This window comes from Rhipicephalus microplus, chromosome 9 (assembly GCF_043290135.1).
Source record: "Rhipicephalus microplus isolate Deutch F79 chromosome 9, USDA_Rmic, whole genome shotgun sequence".
Classification (NCBI taxonomy): domain Eukaryota; kingdom Metazoa; phylum Arthropoda; class Arachnida; order Ixodida; family Ixodidae; genus Rhipicephalus; species Rhipicephalus microplus.
The window spans coordinates 102,791,590-102,818,969 of record NC_134708.1 but is presented as its reverse complement, the minus strand read 5'-3'; the positions used below and the strand labels follow the sequence as shown (position 1 = coordinate 102,818,969).

Here is a 27,380-nt window from a genome sequence, read left to right as displayed (position 1 = left end):
GCCATACCCTATTTGGTATTGATACCATTAAACGAATGGCCAGGAGAGCTAAAAGACGTAGGTGGCTAGACAGACAGACAGACAGACATACAGACAGACAGACAGACAGACAGACAGACAGACAGACAGATAGATAGATAGATAGATAGATAGATAGATAGATAGATAGATAGATAGATAGATAGATAGATAGATAGATAGATAGATAGATAGATAGATAGATAGATAGATAGATAGATAGATAGATAGATAGATACGCTAAAAGTCGCCGCACAGAGTTTTGACGCGAGAGCACAAAGCCATAGAGAAAGAAGTCGACAAAATGCTCCACGACGACATCCCATGTCCTTCAAAGAGCCCATGGGCGTCAGCGGTGGGCTCTTTGAAGGACATGGGATGTCGTTAAAAAGTGAACAAAAATGGTGGAACACTATGCTGCTTCATTGACCATCGCCGACTCAGCAAGATAACCTAGAAGGACGCATACCCTCTCTCCTGAGTAGATGACGCCCTTGATCGACTCAAAGACGCAAAATACTTCTCATCGATGAACCTCACGACAGGCTATTGGCAGATCGAAGTAGACAAGAGAGACCGAGATAAAACTGCGTTCATAACACCAGACGGCCTCTTCGAGTTTAAAGTCTTGTCCTTTCGTCTTTGCTCGGCGCCTGCGACGTTCCTGCGTGTTATGGCCACCATGCTCGCTGGATTGAAGCGGAAGACATGCCTTGCCTACTTGGATGATGTCGTGGTGTTTTCCAATATCTTTGACAACCATCTACAGCGTCTTGAAGCTGTACTTCAAGCAATAAAACTTCGGACTCACCCTAAACCCAGAAAAGGGCCGCTTTGCATACTAGAAATTCTTGTTCCTAGGACACGTGATAAGCAAGTCCAGAGTACGCTCCAACCCACAGAGGACAACGTTCATCACTGCATTTCCATCGCCCGCCGACAAAAAAAGCCGTGCATCAATTTATCGGCTTTCGCTCGTTTTTTACGCGCTCTGTCACACATTTTTCCTGCATCAACGAGTCACTCACTAACCTGACAACGACCAACGTTGGATTCAAGTCGGAAACCCCGCAGGGGAAAGCATTTCAAGAACTGAAATGACGCCTGCAGACGCCGCCAAAACTTGCTCATTTCGACGAAAACACCGGCACGGAAGTCCGCACCGACGCAAGCAGTGGAGGGCTCGGAGCCGTCCTGGTGAAGAACATTGACGAACTAGAAAGGATGATGAGTTATGCGACCCGGTCGCTATCTAAGGTGGAAGTCAACTATTTCGCGACAGAAAACGAGTGTCTTGTCATCATTTGGGCTACATAAGATTTTCGCCCTTACCTCTACGGCAGGTCTTTCAAAGTGTCAGCAACCACCACGTCCTCTGTTGGCCAGCTAATTTGAAGGACTCTTCAGGTCACCTCGAACGGTGGAGTCTGAGACTTCAGGAGTTTGACATCACCGTCGTTTACAAGTCGGGGCAAAAGCACTCTGACGTCGACTGCCTGTCTCGCGCTCCTGTCGACCCACCACCGCAGGGCAACGAGGACGGTGACTGGTTACTGAGAACCTTAAGCGTCGATGACTTTGCAGAACGACAGCGTGCCGACCCTGACATCAAGGACCTTGTGGGCAAGGCTGCTGGTGTTCCAAAGGTATTCAAGCGTGGAGTGGCGTCGTTTTTTTGCGTAGCGGCATCCTCGTCAAAAAAACTTTTCATCACATCGTGCCAACTACCTTCTCGTAGTAACTTCAGCGTTACGTCCAGAAGTTTTGCATGCTCTACACGACAACCCCACGGCTGGACACTTCAGTATTTCGCCTACGCTCGTGAGAATACAGGAGAAGTATTACTGGCCACGACTTGCCGCCGACGTCACTCGTTTTGTCGGCACATGTCGAGAACGTAAACGATGAAAGACACCGCCTACTAGGCCAGCCGAACTTTAGCCTATCGAGCAACCTAACCGACCGTTTCTGGAAATCGGCATGGACTTGCCGGGGCCATTCCCGACGTCGAATTCGAGAAACAAATGGATCATCGTAGTTACTAACTACCTCACCCGCTACGCCGGAGCAACGGCTCTCCCCGAAGGCAATGCCACCGAGGTAGCAAAGTTCGTCGAGAACATCGTCTTGCGTCACAGAACTGTAGAAGTCCTCATCACAGACAGAGGTACAGCCATTACGGTGGACCTAACTCGGGCAATGCTCGAGTTAGGGTGCAGCTCGGGTACAATGACTCGGGTAGAGCCAGACAAGTCACCGCTGGACCACCACCTACCATCCACAGACCAATGGCCTCACCGAGTTTCTCAACACGACCATCGTCGATATGCTGGCCATGGGATGCAGACGTGGGATGCAATACTTCCGTATGTGACCTTCGCGTACAACACCGCCGTGCAAGAAACGACGCAGATGACGCCGTACAAGTTCGTCTACGGAAGGAACCTGGCAATGACGCTGGACGCAATGCTTCTCAACGTCAGAAGCTCGTCAACTCGCCCACCTGCGCATCACGAATAGGCACATGACGGACCGCCGCCGTTATAATCTTCGGCGACAGTTTGTCGAATACCTTCCCGGTCAACGTGTTTGGGTATGCACGCCGATACGCCGACGTGGAGTCACTGAAAATTTATACGACGGTACTTCGTACCTTACAGAGTATTTCCACGTCTCGGCCCACTCTACTACGAGATTGTTCCCAATGGCATTAGAACTCTCAACAGCGCCGTGCTCGACCTGATATCGTCCATGTCGTGTGCCTCAAGCCATTTTATGCGCAAACCTGAGGACACTGTTTTGTTGTTGATTGGCTTTATTGCTTGTACTTATTGTTTATTATCTTTATTATTGTACCTTCGTGTTTTCCTAAAGAATAAGGACGATGCCTTTTTCAGACAGGGGACAATGCAACGTTTCTTTCCTGAAGTTTCGTTATGACTCTGTTACATTACATTGAGCGCAAACCGCGTCTACGATGTTCGAAAAGCTTCGAGGGTCTAGATCGTTTTGTCAAGATTACGCCCACTTCGTGAACATTTCAGATTATTCTAAAACCTACGTCGCCGCTAGCAATACCGTTACAACATTCGATGGCAAGTGTCTAACGTCGACGCGCTTCGCCGTTTATCAGTTGATCGATGGCCGACGCTCTGCTCGCCGCTACCAATGCCAGTGTGTTGCAGTATACTAACTTTTCTTTTACGTTGCAACAAATTGGGTCCGAATAAACAGTTTATTATTCGACCTGCAGCTTGCTTCATTCATCCACGCCCCGACCCTGTGACAATATCCGTGACAGCAGTTTTTCTCGCCCCCGCTGGGAAAGCTTGTGAAGCGTCGCGAGAGCTTACTTGCGTCTCATCAACTTTGCGGCGTGAACAAGTTGCTGTTTCTGTTTGGAGTGGCATCTAGCTCCTTCATTATAAACACTGCAACACGAATTGTTAGAACATTAGATAATTGATGCGAAACCTGTATATGCAATACGCGGGGGACTAGCGAAAAACTTAGTAACCGCTGCAACGCACGTTTCCTTCAAAAATTCACGCTCTTACTGCCACTGCGTTGATTATAAAAAAAGCGTGCTAGTAATAACCCTGGCTTCTTTAGGTTATATAAGCATTTTTTCTTCATTCGAAAGCAAAACAATAAACTTAGCAGTAAGTGCGCACATCACATATCAGGGTCATGGTGTGTGGTATGCGAAATTGTGCGGCATACTTGGCATCTTTTAGGGTAGCGTCTATTCGTGCCGTCAAGCCACGCGCTGTATATTCAACAACACCGAAACAAAGCACTGCCCACGCTACATAAACGTGCGTGCGGCGCTGGTAAAAACAGTGCGCATGCCAGTATGCAGCACCGCACTTTACTGAAAATTCCAGTGCTTCCAACACTTCCCAGTGTGGACCAGTGTTACAGTGGTCAAGCCAGATCCCTACCAGTGCGAATCAGCTATTTCCCAGTTCCCCCAGCGAAGTTTCAGTAAATACCAGCGTGTACCAGTGTTCGCAGCATGTACCAGTGCCAAAACATCTACTGGCGTCACGCTGGAGTGCTGTTTTTTCTAATAGGGGAGTGCTGACAAGTTAACATTCTCGGCATGCACGAATCGCATTCAAGATGCCGAACACCAACAAAAAAGAGCATGCTGCAAAGAACGGCGCGGGTATAATGACCCACTGCAGTGGCTGCCTATCTTTATTGTATGCGCCAAAACCCTATGCCAACATCTGCGGCACAGAAACATGAACTGGGACGACGCTCCTTGAGACAACATCGCGATAGAGTGGAGAGACTGGCCAGACAAACTCCAACTTCTTCATGATGTTCAAGTACCCTAACAACATGGGTCACGAATGAACGTATGGATGACAACCTGCATACTCGTTTTTGCCGAAGCAACTTCATTGGCTTACGTAGCGGTCGCTTACTCCCCACAGAAGGGCGACGACGTGACAAGTCGCAAAGGTCTGCTAAGCAAATCAATGATTTTGCCGGTAGAGGAAAATACTTTGGGGATATTAAAAATACTGACATGTGTGCTTTCAGCTCCATTTCACCACCACCATTTGGACACCCTTAAGAGCAGCCTCCTAACATCTACCTGTTGACAAATTCACCAATCGCACTCTATTAAATCCACATTTTTGGCCGCGACAACAGGATAAGATCGTGTCAAGTGCGAATGCCCGGAGGAGCAATGCTTCCACGGCCTGTTGAGATACTGCACCAAGTCAAGCTTTATACCTAAAGGCAATGACAGCGTCAATTAGGAAAGGAAGGAAGGAAGGAAGAAAGGAAGGAAGGGAGGAAGGGGGAAAGGAAAGAAGGAAGGGAGGAAGTAAGGATGGAAGGAAGGAAGGAAGGAAGGAAGGGAGGAAGGGGGAAAGGAAGGAAGGAAGGAAGGAAGGATGGAAGGAAGGAAGGAAGGAAGGAAGGAAGGAAGGAAGGAAGGAAGGAAGGAAGGAAGGAAGGAAGGAAGTGTCCGGAAACTGTGGCACACACACACACGCTGGGGGATTGGCCAAGAACCTGGTGGTACTAAGTACTCTTAATTTGTTAGCTCTTGGTTTTTAATCTATAGAAACAAGACCAGAATAAATGAGAAATATACAATTATAAATAATGAATACAGAAAATGAAGCAGATGGTTTCATCAACAAATATAAGTAAATGAATGAATAAGGAAATTTTAAAAAAGGATAATTTAGGAATTATAAAAAGTTTTACAGTCTGAATCTTTTTGAAGCTTCAATAAACTCCTGCAAGTCATCGGCAAATTTCCAGTCAGTGAAACCCAAGGCCAAAGTCCCCAAAAAAAGTATGTTTGGAGTGGTCAACTCCAATCCCTCGAGACGGAAGATGTCATCTAATGTGATTTTCCGCAATGCAGCACATTTTTTACGATGTATCCGATAATGTTCTGATGTCTCAGGGATTCAACAAAACCAACAATTAGGGGAAGCAGCCAGACCAGCTCTGTGTAAAAATTTAGATAGGGAGTAAGACACCTCAGCCTTGTGATTGCGACTTCATCTGTGCGTGTCACATACTCTATTGTTCCAACGATAATTAAGGTGCTGAAATTCTAATGTGTTTATTATGGATGACGAAGAAAATTATTCGACCATAATTTTATTCCTTAATCTAGCCCCTGTAACGGATTTGCATGCTAGAAGTATGTGAATAACAAAGCCATTTAATGATGACTTAGCTAATGGTTCCGCCATTTCATTGAGGAAAATTTCCTTATGCCTTGGTACCCAAACCAATTCAACCAACTGTACATACGGTAGAACTAGCAATTTAAAAGTACTCAGCACGTGGGAGGTGTCATTTCCAGTGAGAGAAGAACACACTGACAACGAATCAGTTAAAATTATTGCCGACCTAGTTGGTGCAGGTAATTCACGGAGAGCCAAAACTATCACAAAAAACTCTGCTACAAGAATGGGCACAAAATGTGAAATGCGTGGAGCAAATGACCAATCTAGAATAGAGGCGAATATCTTAATTTCACAATTTTCTTCATTTTGCGAAGCATCTGTCGCAATGACTGCCCTTATTGTTTAATGAGCCAAAGAATCACTCAGAATAGAACTTAACGTGCAGTCCGACAATAGTTTCACTTGTTTTGGAAAAAGTTCGCCAGCCTGTATTTCAATGGAGCTGTTGCTATCACTCATCAGAAATACGGCAATTATTTGGACATTGAAATTGCCAAGGAAGCTTTGTATAAGGAGAACTTGACGCGCGTGAAATCTTGGCTTATATGCTCCAAAGATCAACTCAGGCTGGGAGATAAAAACTGTTTAAGAATGCGTTGCTGGATATTCATAGAGTTTTAAAAATAATTGTACCGACTATAATTTGAAACACAATCAAGTGATGGGAGTCTAGCTTCAATATACAAGCCTTTAATGGTTACAAATTAAGGAAGACCTAAACACAGACGCAAGGCTTGCCTTTCTAGCATCACAAGCGGGCGAAGCTTATAAGCAGGAGCGCCAGCATATAATATGCATCCAAATTCCAGCACTGGTCGAACATACACGCAGTATATTGATAAAAGCGTTTGTCTTCGCATGCAAAGTCGACTATGACTAATCTTGACGAACACCCCTTACTGATATGTATGCCATGTGTTCCTTCCAAGACATTCAGCGATCGTATTGCACACCAAGGTATTTTATTTACTGAACTTGTGGAATAAACTCCAAATGATAATAAAGAGAAATATGAAAGGGGTATTCTAAAGGAAAATGCGATATATAGCATTTTTGCACATTCAGATGCAGGTGTATTTCATCAAGCCCCCCTTCTAGAGCTGATAAGTATGACTGTAGTACCAGATATAGATTAGGAATATGGTCAGCCGCAGCTATAGATTTAGGTCCTGAATTTGAGGCTCACGCCCACATTGGGGGATCGGCCAAAATCGAGTACCTTGGTGAAAAAAAAAGAAATACATATATTCAAATACTGGCGAAAAACAAACCAACTTAAAAAAAATGGCAGCATATTCACGGAGTGAATGATGGAGAGTGGGGCGAAGCATTCGTCCGTCCATGCGCCCGTCTGTGTGACCGTCCATGCGTCTGTTTGTGCGCCCGTCCCTGCGTTCTTTCGTGCATCCGCCCCTGCGTCCGTTCATGCGTCCATCCATGCATCTGTTTGTGTGTCCGTTCGTTTATCTATTCAACACTCCAAGTGCCACCATCTCGCATCTTTTTATCATATATTCCCCATATAGAAGCACCACCATTCAGCGGACATTCCAAGGACTAAAAGAGAGGTGGCACACACACACTTTCTTACGGCCTGCGCTTTGGGTCCACTTCCTACCTTTAACCACCTCGAGTTCATTGTATATTCTAGTTCACTGTATTCATGGCACTGCGACCAAACGCTCGCTAAACCTTTCGAAAACCAAGGAGGTTACGCCCAGCGAGTATAACGTAGCAACCTTTGCCTGTCAGATAGGGCTCAATTTACACGCCAATGGCTGCTAATGAGAAATGAGAGACAGGAGAATTTGGCTTTTACTTTTTACGGCTTGCGCTTCGTATCTACTTCTCATTTTTAATCACCTTGAGTTCATTCATGGTATATACAAGTTCATTGTATTCATGGCACTGTGGCTCAACTCTCGCTAAACCTTTCTAAAGCTAAGGAGGTTACACCCAGCGAGTACAATGTAGCATCCCTTTCTTGTCCGATAGTGCTTAATGTACATGCCAATGGCTGCTATTGGGGATCGCAGCGTGCGCGTTGACTAAAAGCCGAATGCTCATGTCTCTCATTCCCCATTAGCAGCCATTGGCATGTACATTGAGCACTATTTTTTATTGTTAAACAACGCACAGAAGAAATCTCTCACTGGCACCACCTTGGAGGTCAAGTGTTATACCTATTTCGGGGATGTGCCACTGGTGGTTACATACGAGGGACGCCCAAGCCACGCCATAAGAAGCTTCGCCCCTAAAAATGAATTTTTGTAAATTATTCTTGATTGATTGATCGATATGTGCGTTTTAACGTCCCAAAGCCGCCATACAGTTATGAGAGACGCCGTAGTGGAGGACTCCAGGAATTTCGACCACCTGGGGTTCTTTAGCGCGCAAATCTCAGCACATGGACCTAGTAAATTATTCTTGAGAAAAAGCTTGAACAAATTATTTCTTTCTGAATTAGCAATAACTGATTGATATGAAAAACTCTATTGCCTACATTGGTGAACTCAGAACCTTTCGGCATTGAGGTGAATAAGTAAATCTCTTAGACTCTACAAATAAATCTTGCACGGCCTTGCATGCTTTCCCGTTGCTGTGTGGTATAGGGTATCTGTACCTAGGTATAGTAAGTTTGACGTTCTCCAAGCTAAGCAAAGGATTCATAATGGCATTTCTAGTGACATCATTCCTAATGTTGAAAACTTTCCACAAAAGATCAAAAAGTGTTTCACAGTTTCCTCTTCTCGACAAAAAGAACAGAGTGGAGAGACACTCAAGCCTGCTTTGAACAAATAAAAATTTATTGGAGGGATGGTACACCTTAAGCGAGTGATTAAAACTTCCAGGCATCATTTATGACAAAAGGCAGTTTTCCAGGGTATCATTACATGGTTGAATTCCAGACAATTTTTTAAAAATGGTGAAGAGAATTCTCGCATCATCATTTGCCTCCGAAATCTAGAAGCTACTTCAGAGGCTTTTGTAGGAGTAATATTGATAGGTGGCCTGTCTAACGTCACTTTCACTAGTGCTTCAGCTGTTTCATTTAAAGTTATTCCTCCATGCCCCGGCACCCATACTAATCACAAATGAGTTATAAGACTTGGTACCAAAAAGTTGAATTCGCCTAATTATTTTGAATCACCGTATGCCGTGACTACACTGAAGACTGACAAGGAGTCTGTCACGAGTATATGCTGATGCCTGGTTCGCTCGTTGGGCGTTGCGAAATGAACCATAGAGGCTGATGGTACCTAACGAAAACTATCACTTCATTACCATGACCATCACAAAGACGAAACAACAACACAAACATGCACACGTTGAAGAACACAGAAAAGGAGATGTCTTAATGACGCGCGTTTCAACGTCCGATTCCATTGGCGTTCTCTAAGTCTCGCGCTTACAGTTGTGGCGTGGCCTCTGGTCCGCTGGGAGTCCCTCTCAGGTGTGATGACACGCCATATCGATGCTCAACGGTGGCGACGATGTTGAAGAACCACTACAGCGGTAGCTCCAGTGCTTTCTCGCCGAGGCAGGTGCTCGGGCGGGATACACTGCAGACCAGGGTCGGTGGTGGTTCCGGAGCTGCTCGCCGAGGTTGGTGCTCGGGCGGGAGACTGCAGCACTGGATCAGTGGTTGCTCTGTGCGCTGCTCGCCGAGTCAGGCGCTCGGGCGAGAACTGCCTTCCAGGATCAGCGGTTGCTCCGTGAGCTGCTCACTGAGTCAGGTGCTCGGGCGAGAACAAGGGGCAGCGGTATTTCCTTGCACTGCACGCCGAGTCAGGTGCTCGGGCGGGAGCCTGGAGCGAGACCAAGTCTGAACTTCCGCAGCCCTTCGCCCCTCGAAAGTCACGTCCCGGCTCTCACGTTCCTCACTCGCCTCGCGCCCTCTTCTTTTTTCTCTTCTTCTCCCTCATTCCAGAATTTTAAATTACCTCTTCAAGACAACTTATTTCTCTTCCTCTTTTCTTCATCTTGTCACTCTTGACAATGGCCCCAAATTTTTTTAGTTTTTGCTCCACAAAAATTGTCATCCCCAATACCACCATACACTGGTGCTAGTGTATGTACAACACAACACTTTCCTGCACGACACAGCACTTCACTTCACGGCACATCTCGTCACTGCACAGCATACTTAAATCCACAGTGGCACCACTAGACTTGCCTACACTAACATGCACATCCATCTTCGTGAGTCACAGTCACACTTCACTGTCACCCCACATCATCCATGAAACAATGATGTTAGGTATGTGTCCGCACGGAGTTTCCACCGTGGGACACTGGTTTTATAGGTCCCAAAATGTCCACTGCGACTTTTTGAAAACGTTGCTCAATAATAGGCGAAGTCCTCAAAGGTACCTTCGAGACCAAACCTTTTGGTGTGGTTCTCCGACATGTGTCACAAGATCGCACAAACCTTTTAATGTCGCTTTGCATGCACGGCCAAAACAAAAACTCTTCAGCGACCCTGCTAGTTGTCTTTCTTACTCCCTTATGGCCAGCCATAATTGTGTCATGTGCCAAGTCTAGAACAGCCCTTCGTAAACTCATCGGCACTGCTAACTGTCTCTTTTCCCCTCCCTCACGGGTCTTGACTATTCTGTACAGCGGCCCTGAAAGCTTCTCAAACTTATGCACGACCCAACTCCTCTTACAATAGATCCATTTGCCCTCAATCTAAAAACACCGTCACAGCGTACTGTCCGCTTCCTGCATTCTCCCCACTTCTGCTGCAGTTATGTCCATGGCTGCTACTGAGTTGTTCTCCTTGACGCCCTCCTTTTCCTTTTCACTCTTGTTCCTCGTAGCTTTCTCCACGGCGTAGGCGGAATCTTTCCTGGTATACTGATCAACACATCTCTCGTCACGTTTATCCATAACCTTATGAGGTTGGAACTCCATACCCTCAGTGCACGTTGTAGTAGGCAATCTCCAGGGGGGACCCGGATCGTCAACTCCTCTGACATCTGGCATATTACCGAGAATTACGTCGTAAAGAGGGTCTTCGACACATCGGCCTTCAATCCAACCACAGTAATACGGCGACAAAATCAGTACCCTAGCAACTGGCATCCGCCGTACTGTCCCATCAGTCAACCGAACCGGCTTTTCTGTACCCGTGATATCCGTTTCAGGCACCATGGGTTCTCTTACAAGTACAATGTTGGAGCCCGTGTCTCGAAGTACCGACCCTTCACGTCCGTGCAACAACCCCACAACCACTGGCATAGCATCTTCGGCTTCTCCCGCCTTGACAGATGCCGTAACAGCACTTGTTTTATCCTTGTCCTCCTGGTCACGTTGTTTTTCCCTGTCAGCATCAGCAGAGCTTTCATCTGCAACCATGCAAGCCGTTTTATTTCCTGACCGATCACGACAGGTTTTTGTTGTGTGCCCACGCTTTCCGCACAGGTCGCAATTCGACGAGAAACTACGAGTGCGACCCGCGGCACAATTTGCTGCTCTATGGCCAGTTTTGTCACAGAGGTAGCATTTGATTACACTCCGGGTTTGCTCTTCCTCCTCCAAACCTTTCTCATCTTGGGTTTTCCCAAGATTCCTTTGACGTTGAGCTTCCAAATAACGGTCGGCGTGTTCTGACAGCTCAGCCACCATCTTTAAGTTCCGCTCCTTTAGGAATATTGCCACTCCCTTGTGACACGATGCCAGGAATTGTTCCGCAATCATGCTACCTCTTAGATCCTCGAATGATCTCTCTGTGTTAGCCATCTACAAGCACCGATCGAAGTAATTGGAGATTCGAGCAGCGAACTGCAGGCCTGTCTCATTTTCCTGTGGTTTCGAGCTCCTGAATTCCTCTCGGAAACCCTCGGCCGTTAATCTGAAGCGTTGGAGCAGAGCCCTTTTGACCTTGTCGTAATCTAGCGCATCCGCTGCTGGCATCCGGCTAAAAACAGCCAATGCCTCTCCCGCAAGGCACATGCTCAATTCAGTCGCCCAATCACTCCTCTGCCAGCCTTGTCTTATCGCTATTCTTTCGAACCGCTGTATATAAGTGTCGAGGTCATCTCGGCTTTCGTCAAAAGGTGGGATTAACTTACGCGGGCTCACTTTTGGTGGCTGGGGTACCATCTCAGACCTATCTGGTACTTCTACACTATTGCTTGCGCGCAACTGCAATTTTTTTTTCAGTGAGCTCCTTTTCCACCATTAGGTTTTTAATAGGTTCGTTCGTCTACGGCTTTCGCTCTCTCTTCAGCGGCTTTCGCTCGCTCTTCATCTTCTTTCGCAGCCTCTCGTACCTCTGCACGCTCTTCGTGTAATCTTTTCTGTTCCTGATGATAGAGCGTCATTATAGCCTCAGCCATTAATCCCGCAGCACTAGCGGCTGCCATCAAACGTTTCAGATCCATTTCACGGCTCCCGACAGACCTAGGCGTGTGACAAAGTTACACAGATCCTGGCAGTCTCGCCATTGTCACGAGTACATGCTGAGGCCTGGTTCGCTCGTCGGGCGTTGCGAAATGACCCATAGAGGCTGATGGTACCAAACGAAAACTATCACTTCATTACCATGACAATCACAAAGACGAAAGAACAACACAAACATGCACACGTTGAAGAACACAGAAAAGGAGACGTCTTAGTGACGCGCGTTTCAACGTCCGATTCTGTTGTCGTTCTCTAAGTCTCGCGCTTACAGTTGTGGCGTGGCCTCTGGTCCGCTGGGAGTCCGTCTCATGCGTGATGACACGCTATATTGATGCTCAACGGTGGCGACGATGTTGAAGAACCACTACAGCGGTAGCTCCAGTGGTTTCTCGCCGAGGCAGATGCTCAGGCGGGATACACTGCAGACCAGGGTCGGTGGTGGTTCCGGGGCTGCTCGCAGAGGTCGGTTCTCGGGCGGGAAACTGCAGCCCAGGATCGGCGGTGGTTCCGGGGCTGCTCGCTGAGGTCTGTGCTCGGGCGGGAAACTGCAGCCCTGGAACAGCGGTTGCTCTGTGCGCTGCTCGCCGAGTCAGGTGCTCGGGCAAGAACTGCCGTCCAGGATCAGCGGTTGCTCCATGAGCTTCTCACTGAGTCAGGTGCTCGGGCGAGAACCAGGGGCAGCGTTATTTCCTTGTGCTGCACGCCGAGTCAGGTGCTCGGGCGGGAGCCTGGAGCGAGAGCAAGTCCGAACTTCCGCAGCCCTTCGCCCCTCGAACGCCACGTCCCGGCTCTCACGTTCCTCACTCGCCTCGCGCCCTCTTCTTTTTTTTCTTCTTCTCCCTCATTCCAGCATTTTAAATTACCTCTTCAAGACAACTTATTTCTCTTCCTCTTTTCTTCATCTTCTCATTCTTGACAGAGTCCTTTATTTTGATGGCGGAATTCATTGACGTTGGCACTTTTCGAAGGGCCAATACTACAGCTAAAATTTCTGCAATAAAGATACGTTTGAAGTCTGTAATTCGGAGGGTAAAAGACCACTCTAGAACAGGGCAGAATATGCCGATGCCACTCTTTTCATCTTCTTGTGAAGCGTCCGTCTCATATTTATTTTTCCCTTGATCCCCTCATTAACTTCAAAAACATTAGCTGATATATTAACCGAATGTTGTCAGAAACACCTGGTTTCGAGCCAATACCCCAGCGTGAGTTTGTGCAACATATTTCAGGCTCTTTCTTGCTTTCTTCCAAAAGCCCCCCTCAAAAATGGCCCGTTTTGAAGCCTAGCGGGTGAGCTAGGGACTCACCGCGCTGGTTGTAACCTGACACCGACGGGCAGCTGCAGGTGATGAGGAACGGGACAACGCTTGACCACCGGAGGAGTGGCACAGAGAGAGGGGTTAGTGAAAAAAGAAGAGAAAAGGAAGGACACCATTTTCGGCCTCCCGTCGCGCGGTCATGGCTCAGCGCATTTAGGCACAGTTGGAGGGAGAAGTAAAGATGACAGGAAGAAGAGAGGAGAGAAACAGAAAGTGAACGGCCTATGATAAGAAAACGTCTTCAAAGTACAGTCAGTAGAATGAAACGAAAGCATTCGTTTACAGAGAACCTAAGCTCAAGCTTGCGGAGCGACGACAACGCTGCCCCTGGTTCTGGCGGCGAGCTCCAGAAAACTTGAGGACAGACGTGAGAGAGGGCGCAGGCGAGTCACTATGTATCACCGAAACGGCAGCGCATGCGACACGCGCGGTACACATTCTGCCGTAGGTGCAGGGAACTTATGTGGCGTACCGTCAGCTTGTCGTGCTAAAACGAGACGCTTGCTGTGCGAAGTGGCCTTTCCGCGATTGAAGAAGCAGCCCCACGTAAGCGTCGGCGAGGTATGAAGTATGGGCGTGTTATGAGCTGCGACAACAATGCAGAAAACACCAAGCGATGCTTTCTACGTGTAAAGCTATATCAGTTTCTCAGCAAGTCAAAGCCACCTTCGTGACATATAGAGCAAGCACAAGACGAAAGCCAGAAAAAAAAACGAAGCGAGCACTTAAACTTGGCTTGTTGTCGTTAAAGCTCAGCTTGCTGCTTCGCAGCGAAGTCAATGGGTGATGCTGCCGCGGCATAAAGGACATGACACTACAGCTTGCCGGGCATTTCAATGCCGTGACAGTATATCTTGAGTTTTTATTTATTTTTCTGCACGCCGCAAACGTTCGCACATGACAATACAAGGCTGCTACAGCTAGATACCACATCAAAACAACAGTTGTACGGTTTTCATAAACGTCAACACAGCACATCGTTAGAATATGTGGCTTCATGTCGGCATAATGAGTCTTACCTGGAGGCATACGTCGTACACGTTATTGTCATGGAGGACTTGATAAATGCGTTTCGCAGTGACTCGGGCGCCCTCGTCTTTCGTCATCTCCTCCACATCATAAACTTGACAAACTAGCTTTACTCCTTTTGTTAGATTCGCTTCTCGGAAGTGCCTGTCCAGCTCAGAGGTCATTACCGAGCCGCACTTGAAGCGGTATATTACGGGGTGACGTAAAGGAACCGCGCGACATACATACGTGATTTCTACTTTTCTACGAAAGATGACGCTGCCTGTCCAGAATCTCAACGCCACCATGCATAGCTTTGGCTTTCTATAAAACGGCTACGTCTGCAGATGCACAGAAATTGAGGAAGGCTCGGAGGGCATGCGTCTTTGGGCACGTGCGAAAAAGGATGTCTTCGACTGTTGTAGCATGCAGACCAAGCAGACGATGGCGGCTCCCCAGCACGAAACGCTCTGTGGCTAGGTCAGGCCAGAAGCAAATGAAACACTGGTGCGTTTCATCATCATCGCACAGTCGGCAAGTAGGTGATGAAGAGTGACCCGCGGAAGCAACAACCGTCGCCGGCATATCAACAGGCTGGTCTCGGGAAAGAATGGTGAATGTTTGCCGCTTGCCACCCGCGTTTTAAGGTGATCTGTTAGGAGGAACATCCGCAGTTGCTGCCGAGAGTAATCCGACTGGGCTACTGCCTTGGTGGCTGGCGCATTGAAGTGGTGTGCTGCCTTACTCATGTTGTTAGCCTCTTCAACGCCAGCTGTTCTGACGTGCGAGTGAAGCCATTGGGGCGACCAGTGCACACAGCTATATTTTATGGCGGTCAGTTTGGCGTGCAGCAACGCCACCATCATACCTACTAGCTCTGGTTGGAGCAGCTCTTGTAGGGCTAGTCTGGAGTCACACAAAATCGCCACGGGCAGCTAGGTTGACGTGGCAGTGAGGTGGTGAGCTGCCAAATGAAGGCCGGCCAATTCAGCTGCAGTGGAGGTGGTATGAAAGGGAAGTCGGCACTGGGTGGTGGTCCCAGTCGATGGTATGCCGCAGACAGCAGAGACTGAACGAAGGCTTTCCCGAATGAAACCACCCGTGAACACCAGTAGTAGTTTGCCTGTCATAAAGTTTCACCACGGCTGTCAGGTGGAGCTCGCACGCAGAAGTCCGCCTCTTGATGCGGTGTGCAGCCCTAACTGTATGTCCAGAGGCTGCTTATGGGGTGAAGGGTATAGGATAGGAGAGGGAGCTCCGGGCACCAGCTCTTCATAGAAACTGCAGAACTGTGTCATTCGGAACGCTGGTCGGCTCCGTTGTCTCCGAAGAAGGGCAGTGCCCCAGGGGGCTCTGTGAAGACGATCCACATTATGCAACGCCTGTCACAGCATGAAGAGAGGAAGAGGCCAGTTCTGGGCCTCCACCAGTGTTGCGGCTAAAGGCGATTGGCGGTGAAGTGCCATGAAACCCCGAATGGCCACGTGGTGTTGCCGTTTCAGTTGCTCCTTGTGGTGTAGCGCCAGCTGCACCAGCGTCAGTGCGTACGTTTGCGCTGCCGTTTCAGCCCACTAGACCCTAAGGCCAGCTGCGAGGTGCCCCATTGGCCCCTGCGGAGTTGCTTGTTTACTGAAGTCTCGATCCTGGTGGCTTTGAAGGCAACATGTGGGACGGCTGGTATCCAGGTAAAGCGGCGGTGGATCCTTAGCACCCGGTACGCCACTGCCTTGCTCCACGGATTCGGCCGGTCACCTTGCATGAACCTTTGGACGACCCTTCATGCAACGTCTCTGGGGTGATCCGGCAGCGCTTCCATCTTCTCGGATGATGCGGTCAGTTCAATTGCCCTCAAAAAAGAGGTTTCAGCATCCAGGGAGCGTTGCAGAGAGCCCCTTGTGGCTTTGGAGTTCCGCCTAGGCCCCTTGACACAGAGTGTCACGTCATCTGCATGCAAGGAGCACTGGGTGGAGTAGTGCTTGTCAACAGCCTTTGCGGCCAGCAGCTCAAAAGGCACCAGGTTTAACAAAAGGGGGTTGAGGAAAGAATATTGTGGAACGCCAGCTCTCAGTGGTCGTGCATCGCTGAGCGCGTGTCAAACCCTATCCCGGAGGGTCCATCTTGCCATAAAGGCACTGATGAAGGTACAAAGGCGGTCCACGATGCCGAGTGTCTCCAAGGCACTCTCTATGGCTCTATAAGGCAGGCTCTAGACTTCCAGTCGAAAGAGAAGGGCCACTACGCCGTTTCTCCTGGCCTCCCATAAAGTAGAGACGACGTCCGCAATCGAGTCTACTGTGCATTAGTGGCGCCTGAAGACCAACCACTGTTCCAGTAGGAAATATTTTGCCCCCGCAATCCAATATAGGCATGCCAGTGCTATAGATTGCATGAGCTTGCAGACAGCAGAGGTGAGAGAGACAAACATGTAGGATGTGAAGCCGGCAGAAGGGCGACCCCGTTTCCGGATCGGTACCACCACGGTGGTGAGCCATGCTTCAGGTGTGATGCCACTCTCCCAAATTCTGTTGAAAGTCCTCAACAGGTGTTGTCGTAAAGCCAAATCCAGATTGCGAAGCATCTGGTATCTGATGCCGTCGGCAGCGGGCGAACAACGGCGGTTCGTTCTGGCTAGAAGAACGTTCAGTTCATGTAAGACGACGCAGTCAGTCACCAATTGCCCTCCCTGTCGAGAAGAGTACGTTTTGTAATTGTGTATCTGTGTCACCATTGTGTGTCTTCACTGCTAAATATTTATTTCTTACCGGAACAATACATTGGTACTCATTTTAATGAATGTGAAAGACAATAAATGTGCGGCTCGTCTATGCACGACCAAGCGTATACAAATAAATAGTAGTAGGAGGATAACCACTCATTGTTCAATGAGTGGTTATCAAAGCATAACTGCCATGAATTTGGGGACCAGGCTAAGCTTGAAGGACTATTTCCTACCATGTTCTGGTTATTAGTCGACCAGCTGTTAAATATTGATCAGCTATCAATAACCTATGGCAAGACAGTGGTCATGCATCAAAGTCTGGTTAAGCCCGCCTATATGTATTTTCTAGAATGGATTGTTTTGACCATTTTAATTTAACAATTGACGCATCGCACGTACAGTGGGAATCGATGGTATGCGAAGCAAGAGTACGGAAGGTCGATATGTCACTCTAAAATCACCACAACGTTACGAGGCATATGGATGTAGTACGCAGTGAACACAAGTGGAAGTGTTATGCGAACTAAGGTATCTAGATTGGATGCAAGTATGTTGATTTTAGTCGCGTAACAACGCAACCGCTAACGTTAGAGATATCAGCCCCAGCAGTAGTAGGCATAGAAATTATGCCTTACACGACTTCCATGCCATGAACTTCATGTTTGCACCTGGTATTTGTGTTCATCATACATTCACGTCATGTAATATAAAACTTGGTATGTGTAAAGCTAGCGATGCGGCAGCGAGTGTGTTATTAACGTAGCATGTGTCATCTTTTACATGACACGCATGTCGTCATTATCCTGTTGGGACGTGTCATTACCTTCGCTGTCCAATCGCGTCATGTAATACTAAATACGGTATATGTGAAGCTAGCGAAACAGCCGCGAGCGCTTCATAAGCGTGGCATGTAGTCATGTTCTTGTATGACAAGCATGTCAGGATTTTCATATTCGCACCAGTCATATACCTTCGTTATTCCTTAACGTCAAGTAATGTCAAACTTGGTACATACAGAGTTAGCGCAACCGCCGCCCAATCACTATGATTGTAGCATGTAGTCTTGTTTTGCATGACATGCATGTTGTGATTAGCATGTTTGGACGTGTCATTTACCCTTGTATTCTATTCACGTCACAAAATACCGAATTTGGCATATGTGAAGCTGGTGAAACGTCCGCGTGTGCATTCTGAGCGTGGTATGTAGTCATGTTCTTCCATAATACGCATATCAGGATTATCACGTTTGCACCAGTCATTTACATTCGCCATCCACTCACCTCACGTTATACCTAATGTGATATTTGTGGACCTAGCGAAACGGCCACGAGTGCATCACGAGCGTAGTATGTCTTAATGTTTTACATGACATGCATGTCTTGATTTCCGCCTTGCGGCCTGCCTCTGATGTTCGCCAGTCATGTCATACCATACAAGTTTTGCGATGTGTGAACACAACCACCGCAAGAGCAGCAAGACTATGATATGTAAATGATGACATTGATGACATACATGTCATATTCTTCATGTTATCACCAGCCGCATATGCTAATCATACAGTCATGTCACGCCCTAAAAATTCTTGTATAGATCCCATTAGCGAAATGGCCAGGTGAGCTAAAAGCCGTAGGTGGCTAGATAGATAGATAGATAGATGGATAGATAGAAAGATAGATAGATAGATAGATAGATAGATAGATAGATAGATAGATAGATAGATAGATAGATAGATAGATAGATAGATAGATAGATAGATAGATACGCTCAAAGTTGTCGATATTCACTTAAAAATGGTTCGCATTTATATTTATTACGGTTAGTAATTGGCTATTGTCAGCTTTGACCATACAATTGGTCACACGCAACCCTTTACTAAAAATATTTGGTTATTTCTGAATTATTGAGTAGCTATATTACGGCTGTTGATTGGTTATCGACTGGCTATCACTAACCTAAGATGTAAACAATCTACTACCCAGCGGCGCTATCATAGTTTAGAGACCCCGGTGAACATGAATCTAGCAGAACAAAATTAGCAAGCTATACATACAAAATCAAAACGGAAGACCTTTGTAAGATAAGCCTCGTTATTTCAATGCAAAAAATTTTTAACACTGGCCATTTATTTTCGTGGTTTTGTTTTGGTATACCTTGGTTTGTGTGCGCGGACTACATGCAACAGCGTAGTGAAAAAAATTTGGCAAATTCCAAGCCTACTGGGAATCCACTGCATGTGAAGCAGTCTGCCAATAATTTTCTAGGCTGTATTTCTTACACGGACTCAAAGTGGACCTAAGCTTTTTAAAAAGTGTTGTATTGGCGTGAACATCGTGTACGTACCAAGAATGGTGACTGCAATGGCGTTTAAAGGGTGCAATATAACCTTAATATTTGCATTCCAGGATCATAGGAAGCACGTGGTCATTTCGCTAGCTTGATATTGGAGCTGCATGACGTCACTGTAGGGAGAACAAATCTGACGGGTGGTAACAGGAAAATAATTACATGCATGTCATTTAAATAAGAAGAAACGCAAAGTGAACTCGCTGCGATTTCAATAGCTTGATATGTACTAAAGGTAGTCTGCTGTGACGTGGCTGTACAATGAGCACTCATGACAGGTCATAACATGAACATAATCGATTGCCTGTGATACATGACATGATTTACGTGCCATCAACATGGTTAGGTGTATTGCGTGCAGTATTGTGTTGAGTGTTGTGTGCAGTAGTTATTATGACCAAATAAATGTGGTGCATTTTGGTTTTCATTCTTTGTTTCACTCAGGGTGGTCAGCATGGGTTTCTGTGGCTACCGCCAGTGTAGCAATACTCGGCTACCATAAAGATGTGATGGAGCACTGCTCTGGGAAAAAACAAGAGAAGCTTTGGTGTTTGTGTCATGGCTTCGGCAGATTGTTGACTGGCGCACCTCGTCTTATTGCCATGGCGATGATTGGGATCAAGCGTGACTTGACAGCCTTCCTGATTATCTGTAAGCGCTCCTCATGCATGCAGTTACGGCTGCATCAGTGACACGAGTCCGGTTCGCAAATGTGTGATGAAAAACCATAGGTGTTAGTGCTTCATTTCACTCGCGATGGACGTGTTCAGATCACCGATTGTTTGGATGCGCGTATCATTGAGCAAGTGATAAGGCATGTGTGCAATTTAGCAGTATTTCCATGCCGGTATTTTTTCTGACCTCGAACGCACTTCAGCTTGCCAGTTGAGACATGTTTTCTCCTTTCAGATTACAAAAAGAGCACCGTTCGTTCATTTCAGTTTTTTTTGCTTATTGTGCGCTACTGAAGTGAATATATCTTTTGTATTGAGCTTCTTAGCTTTCGCTGTAGATAAACCTGAAGGTGCAGTTAAGTATTGTGTTGCGTTACCTGTTCCTTGTCTCCTGGGCACTGATATACACTCAGAATAGTATTCCTAATGCAAAAAGACAGCGCAATGAAAACTATTCATAAGTCTGCCGATAAAGATCCTCTTCGCAACTAATTTCGATCTCTGCAAAGAAACATGTAAAGCATTAATGAAATAGCATTGGTGAACGTAAACGTTAGGTATATTGAATAAGTGTTTTACTTTTGCGAGCAACCCATTTGACGTTGCCCATAGTTCCGTAATAGTACTACAAAAGTCCTAATTATGGATTACCTAGCTAACATGCAAGCGATATAGCAGATGAAACGTAAGACTGCATGACTTAGAAGAAGGGGGCGTAAATAAATAGAGAACCCATAAATAGATCACAATGCCTTAAAAATAATTTAAAAGTACTTTTAGCAACTCAGAGCTAATTCAAATCGCATATTATTTAATTGTTTGTTAGATTATTCTTCAAGTCTATTATAATAACAAAGCCAAGGTTACTTTACAAAAGGAGACAGAACACAAACGTAGGAATTCATTCGAGGTTTAAATAAACATTTACTATGGCTAGGCGAACCATTATCTCAGTCGAAATCAAACGAGGCCTCCGCATCAGAGACCGAATGCTGATGTTCCTCAATAAAGGGAAGCTTATTACATCCGAGACTGAATAGAAGAACGGTACACAACTGTGAGTGAAAAAGCCTGGCTTCTGTTATGTGGCTAAATCTATCGCATCGGCTTGAGCAAGTGTGGCAGCAGTAGCGTCATGTGACCCACTCGCCGGGGAGAGCGTCACATCAGCGCCTATTGTGTTCACTGTGGAGAATGAGTGATGCATTACCCCATAGCTTCACTGTCATTTCGCTGATCAGCCTTCGCGCTAGTTGTACGCTGGTTGAGTCGTGTGTGCTTGTTCCTCAGCTCACGTAACAAGCTGAAACAAATGATTGGTGCTCATGGTACTGTGATGCGTGCTTCAAGAAATAAATATACTCATACAGTACCGATAGCTTAGTGACAGTCTGCCAACTCTCAAGCATCCTCAGTCTCCTGCTAGAACGCCTGCTTGAATGGAGCAGCTTAGCACGTGATGCCGAAGTTGAAAAACCACCAAGGTGAGCGAAGATGTAGCACTCGTCATCATTGTCCAGAAACACAGAAAAGGGAGCGAAAGAATCCTAACGCCAACAATACTAACAGTAGCAAGTATTGAGAAAACCAAAGCAACATACAATTTCCTTGAATCACTCGGTTAATCGCTTGACTGCATAAGTGTTTTGCTGAAAAGTACATTTTGGCGGGGGCCACTTTTAGGCTAAATGTAAGGCAAAAAGTGTTCCACAAACAATGAAAACTTTCTTTTTCCTAACATAAAGATGAATGGGAAAGAGTTGTAAGAATACAAAATATTTATTTTTATTTAGACAAATTTTTTCAGCGTGACAAGCCACACTTACAACAGGCGAGCCTATAAGAACGCAACTTGCGCAAGCGACTGGCTCCTACAGTAGAATAACTTAATTACCAAGGGTACAAATCCTCTGTGTCTCCTCTTATGTTACGAATTCTTGAATCTCGCTTAAGGCTGTAATAAGCCGCTTGACACAAGAAGATGGCTTGCACATTTTGAGGTAAGTTGCCTAGTATATGAGCTATAGCCGAGCACAGCTTGGTTTCTTGCATAACAATTTACGTGTCAAAGTTACGACAATAATGCTAACTGGCATTGAGACTTTTAAGATGCAACACGTGCCTCACATCACACATATTGAAGTGAATGGGTTCAGTTTACTTTTTCTCATCAGACTGGAGATTTTTGCGAAGTTATCTCTTGTTTTACCTTGGAAAGGAATCCGAGCTTCCTTGGCAGATGCCTGATGCTTCAACTTTACACACTTATTCCCGCCATAACTGCGATTGTGCTCACGTGACAACGTGTGAATAGCAGTGCTCGTCACCTTCGTGAACTCACATAAAAAGGTTCGCGAAATAGAGTTATGTTATTGGGCTGAAATAAAAAAATGCACATTCTTTTGATGCAGGTCACAACGTTGTGGTGATGCTGTTCATCATTTTAATGTTGAGGAATATGAAGAAAGCCCCAAGATTGTCCGGCTGGAAGGAACGTGCTGAAGTCCAGCTAACAGCATTGGCGTGCGTGTTTTGTGTCAGCAACGTAGGTGATCACTGCAAAGTAGTCATGCAAGCCACGTACTTTGCGTCCACTTTGCTAAACTTGCGCCTTATCTGCGCCTACCTCACCGATCAAGATAATCAATTTTCTTCTGAAAAAATCACCGTAATTGTCTTCGCCGTAATAGAGCTAGGTAAGTGTATACTGGTTCTTTTGTAATCCTTATCTGCACTATACAAGGTATATCAATATTGTTTTCAAAATTTAGGAAAAGAGCGTCAGAACAAGATTGCCGTGGAAGTGTGCAACAAAAGTTTTTCTTTTGCGCTCTTTATACTTTTGTGTCTCTTTATGCTTTTTTATTCATCAATGTAACATGTACCAAGTGAACCTCCAAGATTACCTTCTACTTTGTTAGAGTTTTTTCTCATCTCAAGTCAGATGGGTGTACGTCTACATTTTGAAGAACAGTTTGGAGACGTTTTTTAATTAAATGACACACAGACAGGAAATTTTATTACTGTCCTGAAGGGCGACAACGAAAGTCATATTGCCGGGGAGGAGCCGCCGCGGGCTGGCCCTGCCTGACAGCCATGTCGCGGGTCCTCTAGATGACCCGTAGCTTAGCGGTGAGGCCGAACCTCTTCAGCGCCTCCTCACATTCTGCTGTCGACATGAGGCAATCCTTTTGACGTAACGAGAAACACCAAGTGAACATGTGCTCTAAAGTGCAAAAGATATCTCTTGAATCCGTACGATCGAGCTCTTAGGAGACCCCGTACCTGCTGACGTTGCCTAGGCTAGAATTCAACCCAGTTAGCAACATGCGCAGATTGAAACATTGAGGCCTGTAGAGGCCAGCGTGAGGTGGGGGATAGAACCCCCTTCCGAGCTTTATCATCATCATCTTTAGCCTGACCATGCCCACTCGGGCAAAGGCCTCTTTCACAATCCGCTAATCATCTAATTCTTGTAATTTTTGCAGCCGCATTATACCTGCAATCTTTCGTTCTCATTGGTCTCCTGTTCGTGCATTTGCCTTTTTTTTGAAAACCCAGTCAGTTACATTCAATAACCAACGGTTATCCTGGCTACGTGCTACGTATAGTCATTCAAATCAGTCACAAAAATAACGCTAACTAGAAAATTAATACCAAAATCACCAAAACTACATTTACCATGCTACCCTTTATAATATTTATTCTGGGAATCTTAAATATATATGGTTTCGCCGCAATTTAGCAAATATGAGAGTGCAATAACTAGAATAATATGGAGAGAGTAGACCACATTCGGCAAGCATTCTTAACTCACAAAGCGTAATCTACCAATAACCTTCAAGATAAAGGTATGTACCAGCTGAATCTTGCCCGGTACTTACCTACGGAGCAGAAACCTACAGGCTTACAAAAAGGGCTCAGCTTGAATTGAGGACGACGCAGTGAAGAATAGAAAGAAAATGATGAGTGTGACTTTAAGACGCAAGATGAGGGCACAGTGGGTCAGAAAACAAAGAGAGGTGAAGGATAATATAGTTAAAATTAAAATGAAATGAACATTTACAAGGTATGTAGGGCATAAGCAGTATAATGCACTGGTCATTAAAAGTAACAATCTATTTCCACTTCCTCCACTAGCTTGAACAGCCGAGCTGGAAAAGTGTTCGAGGTTCAAAAAAGGTGCTCCTCAATGACTCGAGTGCTCGGTGGCAGCTCTAAGGAAGAGTCGTTGTCCGGTGAAGAGACGCTTATTGTTGCACTAAGGTGTCGGTCCATGTCTAAGCCCGAACCTCCGCTCTAATTTGACTTCCGAAAACCCTCTTTTCTGGTGTCGGTCAAAAAAAGGGTCTCTGCACAGGCTAATCATACGTGGGGGCTTGCATCACGACATCCAATTCCAGGAACATTTTCACAACAGACACTGCATTGGTAAAAAGAGCAGTACCAAGTACAACACGCCAGGAGATAGTTCTTTGCGCTATGCGTGTCGTCACAATCTGCTATGTTAGCCCGTGCATCGGCTGACATCGGCAAATAGCTGTTCTCACGCTTGAGCTCCATCAGCCAGCGCACTAAACCTCGTTTCCTAAAAGCTGGCCTAAACACGGCGCTAACGTAGCCCGATCCTGCGCGTTTACAATGTGTACATGCGACAGCGAGGTAACATGCCATCCGAAGAACGCTCGCTAAAGACGTGTAGAGAGAGGAAAGGTAGGCCGCATAATTCGAAGGCCGTCTTGTAACCAAAAGGCGAATGCGTATTGCAGCTATGCATCGTCGGCCCTGTAGCCATAGTCTTACGCAATTCTCAAATGGCAGGCGTGAATGACAAATTATCCTTTTGAAACCAGTCGAACGCGCTTTGTGCGTTTCTTGCGAGACGCGCTTTCCGGCCTGTTTATCTCTTCTTCCCAAACTGCCGTCAACTGGTTCACAGACCAAGTCACTTTTCTTTCTAAGGCGTCAGTCTTCCGCGTCCCCCTTCACGGTACACGGGAGATCGCTCTTTGCTTTGCAGCACCTTTACAATGCGCACCGCAACACAACCATGCTCAGCATAGCTTTTACAGCAAAAGCTTTTATGAGATCAGAACACGAATCATGCGCGGCACCATAGTTTTCTGCCGCCACCGCCGCTGGTGTCCGTAACCAGTATCGAAAGAAAAAAGCAATAAATGAATAACACTAATGATAGCTCGGAACCCGGGTGCGCTGCGTGCCAGCCCGGTATTCAACCACTGAGGCACCTTTTATCTATTTTTTGTTGTAGCATAAAAATATTTATTTTTGGTTAAAGTTCACACACAGGCGGAGAAGAGAAACAAATTACAATACACAACAAACATAACAGAAAAATTACTACGGCCATATAGCACTGCTGTCACATATCACGTCTTAAAATTTGTTAATGGTCAGTGGGGATATTACGCTGACTATAACACATCATTTTGTTCTTACAACCTCGGAAAAACTTGAGATACTTTCCTTAAGATACAGTCGTGCTGGTCTCCTGTCAGGATTGAGCACTCAGTGCGCCAAGCTTTCGCTGTTAGTCCATTGCTGTTTTGCAGCTACATTGAAACATTATGTCTGGTGATACGGCAGAATGATATCTTAAGTAGCTTTAGATCACAATTCTCAGAGGTCAAACTACTTGCTTATGCTCGTGAAGTTGACATACGTAGTACTTCTTATGAAGGTAATCAAGAAAGACTAGAGCCCCCGCAGGGCACCTGCGTAAACAGGCGTTTGGTACTTAGTGACACCATGGACACGAGATAATGGGGGGGGGGGGGGGGGGTCGGCTCCCTCCCACGTTAGCCGTGCGTGGCTTTGCCGCGTCCGGGGAAAAGGAATCTTGGAGGTTGAACCAATGCCGGCTGATTGGACCTTTAAGGTCCCCCGACAAGGGCAACACACCTATTTGGCCCCGGATTGACGTTGACAGCACCGCTGGGCTGACACACACTGGGAAAATCGGCAGTCGTTTTTTCCCACCTCTTTCTCTTCCTAGATCTTCGTCTTTATCTCCTACTTTTTATCTGTCCTGCCACCATCTTTCTTCTATTTACTTACTAATTTCTTGGGGGCGAGGGTTAATCTTCTGTAGTTGCTCAACCTTGGGTAGTTATGTTTGGTTATAGTGGCAATGTACGGCTGGCGTCTGCAGTCCTATACAAGCGCTTCAGCGTCCCCTAGTTGAGCTCCATGGTGGGCGGCCGCCATTGCTGCCGAAACAACCAAACTATTTTGAAACACCTTCAGTTTCCCGACTACCTGATGGTCTGCCTCAAAAAGGGCGCGCACCGAAGAACTATTATGTTTTAACCACCCCGGCCTATCCTTTCCAATATTCCATGTAAGTTACTGGGAAACTTCGAACGAAAAAGGAAGATGAATTGCTCCATTGCACGTTTCAAGGTCGCTGACCGAAGTCCTAGGACGAGGTTACAAGGTAACTAAGATGCCAAGTGGTGACTTCCTGCTCAAACTAATTGAGCAACAACAATTTAAGAAACATTGCAATCTAACAGATTTCGGCAGTATTCTAATATTAGTTTCGCCTAACCGCTGGATGAATATCTCACGCGGAGTTGCCTCAAAAACAGACATCCTCGGGCTGTCTGAAGAGAAACTCCTGGAAGGTTGAAAAGAGCGGAATGTAACTGAAATAAACAAATCATCATCATACGCGACGACAAGAAAACATCTACAAAGCACCTCATTTTAGTATTTGCGTCTAGTTTATTACCTAAAGACATTAGGACACGTTACCAAAAAATCTCCGTCCGCCGATATATTAACCCTAGACGTTGCTACAAATGTCACAGATTTGTTCATGGCTCGCAGAGCTGCCGAGATCAAGAGACTTAAGCAATATGTGGAGACCTAGCCCTTACGAAAATTCTTACTGTAAAAACAAAGAGAAGTTACTGAGCAATGACAACAGATGGGATCAAAAATACATGACGGTTCAATTGAAATACCATTGAATAAATTGTTGACCAGTATTGAAATTTGGCGCATGTCTTTCAATCGAAATCCGTCAATCAGCTCGATATAGATTCATCATTGAGAAAAAAATGAAATACGTTGTGGATCGTTGTGCAAAATACGTTGTGGATCAATTGAAATATCACAAAGGCAATTGTTGACA

The 27,380-nt window shown here is 46.1% G+C and overlaps 1 protein-coding gene across 8 annotated transcripts in view; it reads left to right on the top strand.

The window, feature by feature from the left end:
- Positions 1–27,380, top strand: part of LOC119163118 (XK-related protein 6) — a 177,315-nt gene that overhangs the window by 52,963 nt on the left and 96,972 nt on the right. For 6 of the 8 annotated variants that reach the window (XM_075874183.1, XM_075874186.1, XM_075874182.1 and 3 more), the window contains exons 4-5: positions 19,992–20,198; positions 22,633–22,917. The exons of 1 other annotated variant lie outside the window; for it this stretch is intronic. In XM_075874183.1, coding sequence (XP_075730298.1) covers positions 19,992–20,198; positions 22,633–22,917 — 492 coding nt within the window. The remainder of the gene's footprint in view (positions 1–19,991; positions 20,199–22,632; positions 22,918–27,380) is intronic. One more of the 8 variants, XM_075874185.1, reaches the window with a different exon arrangement.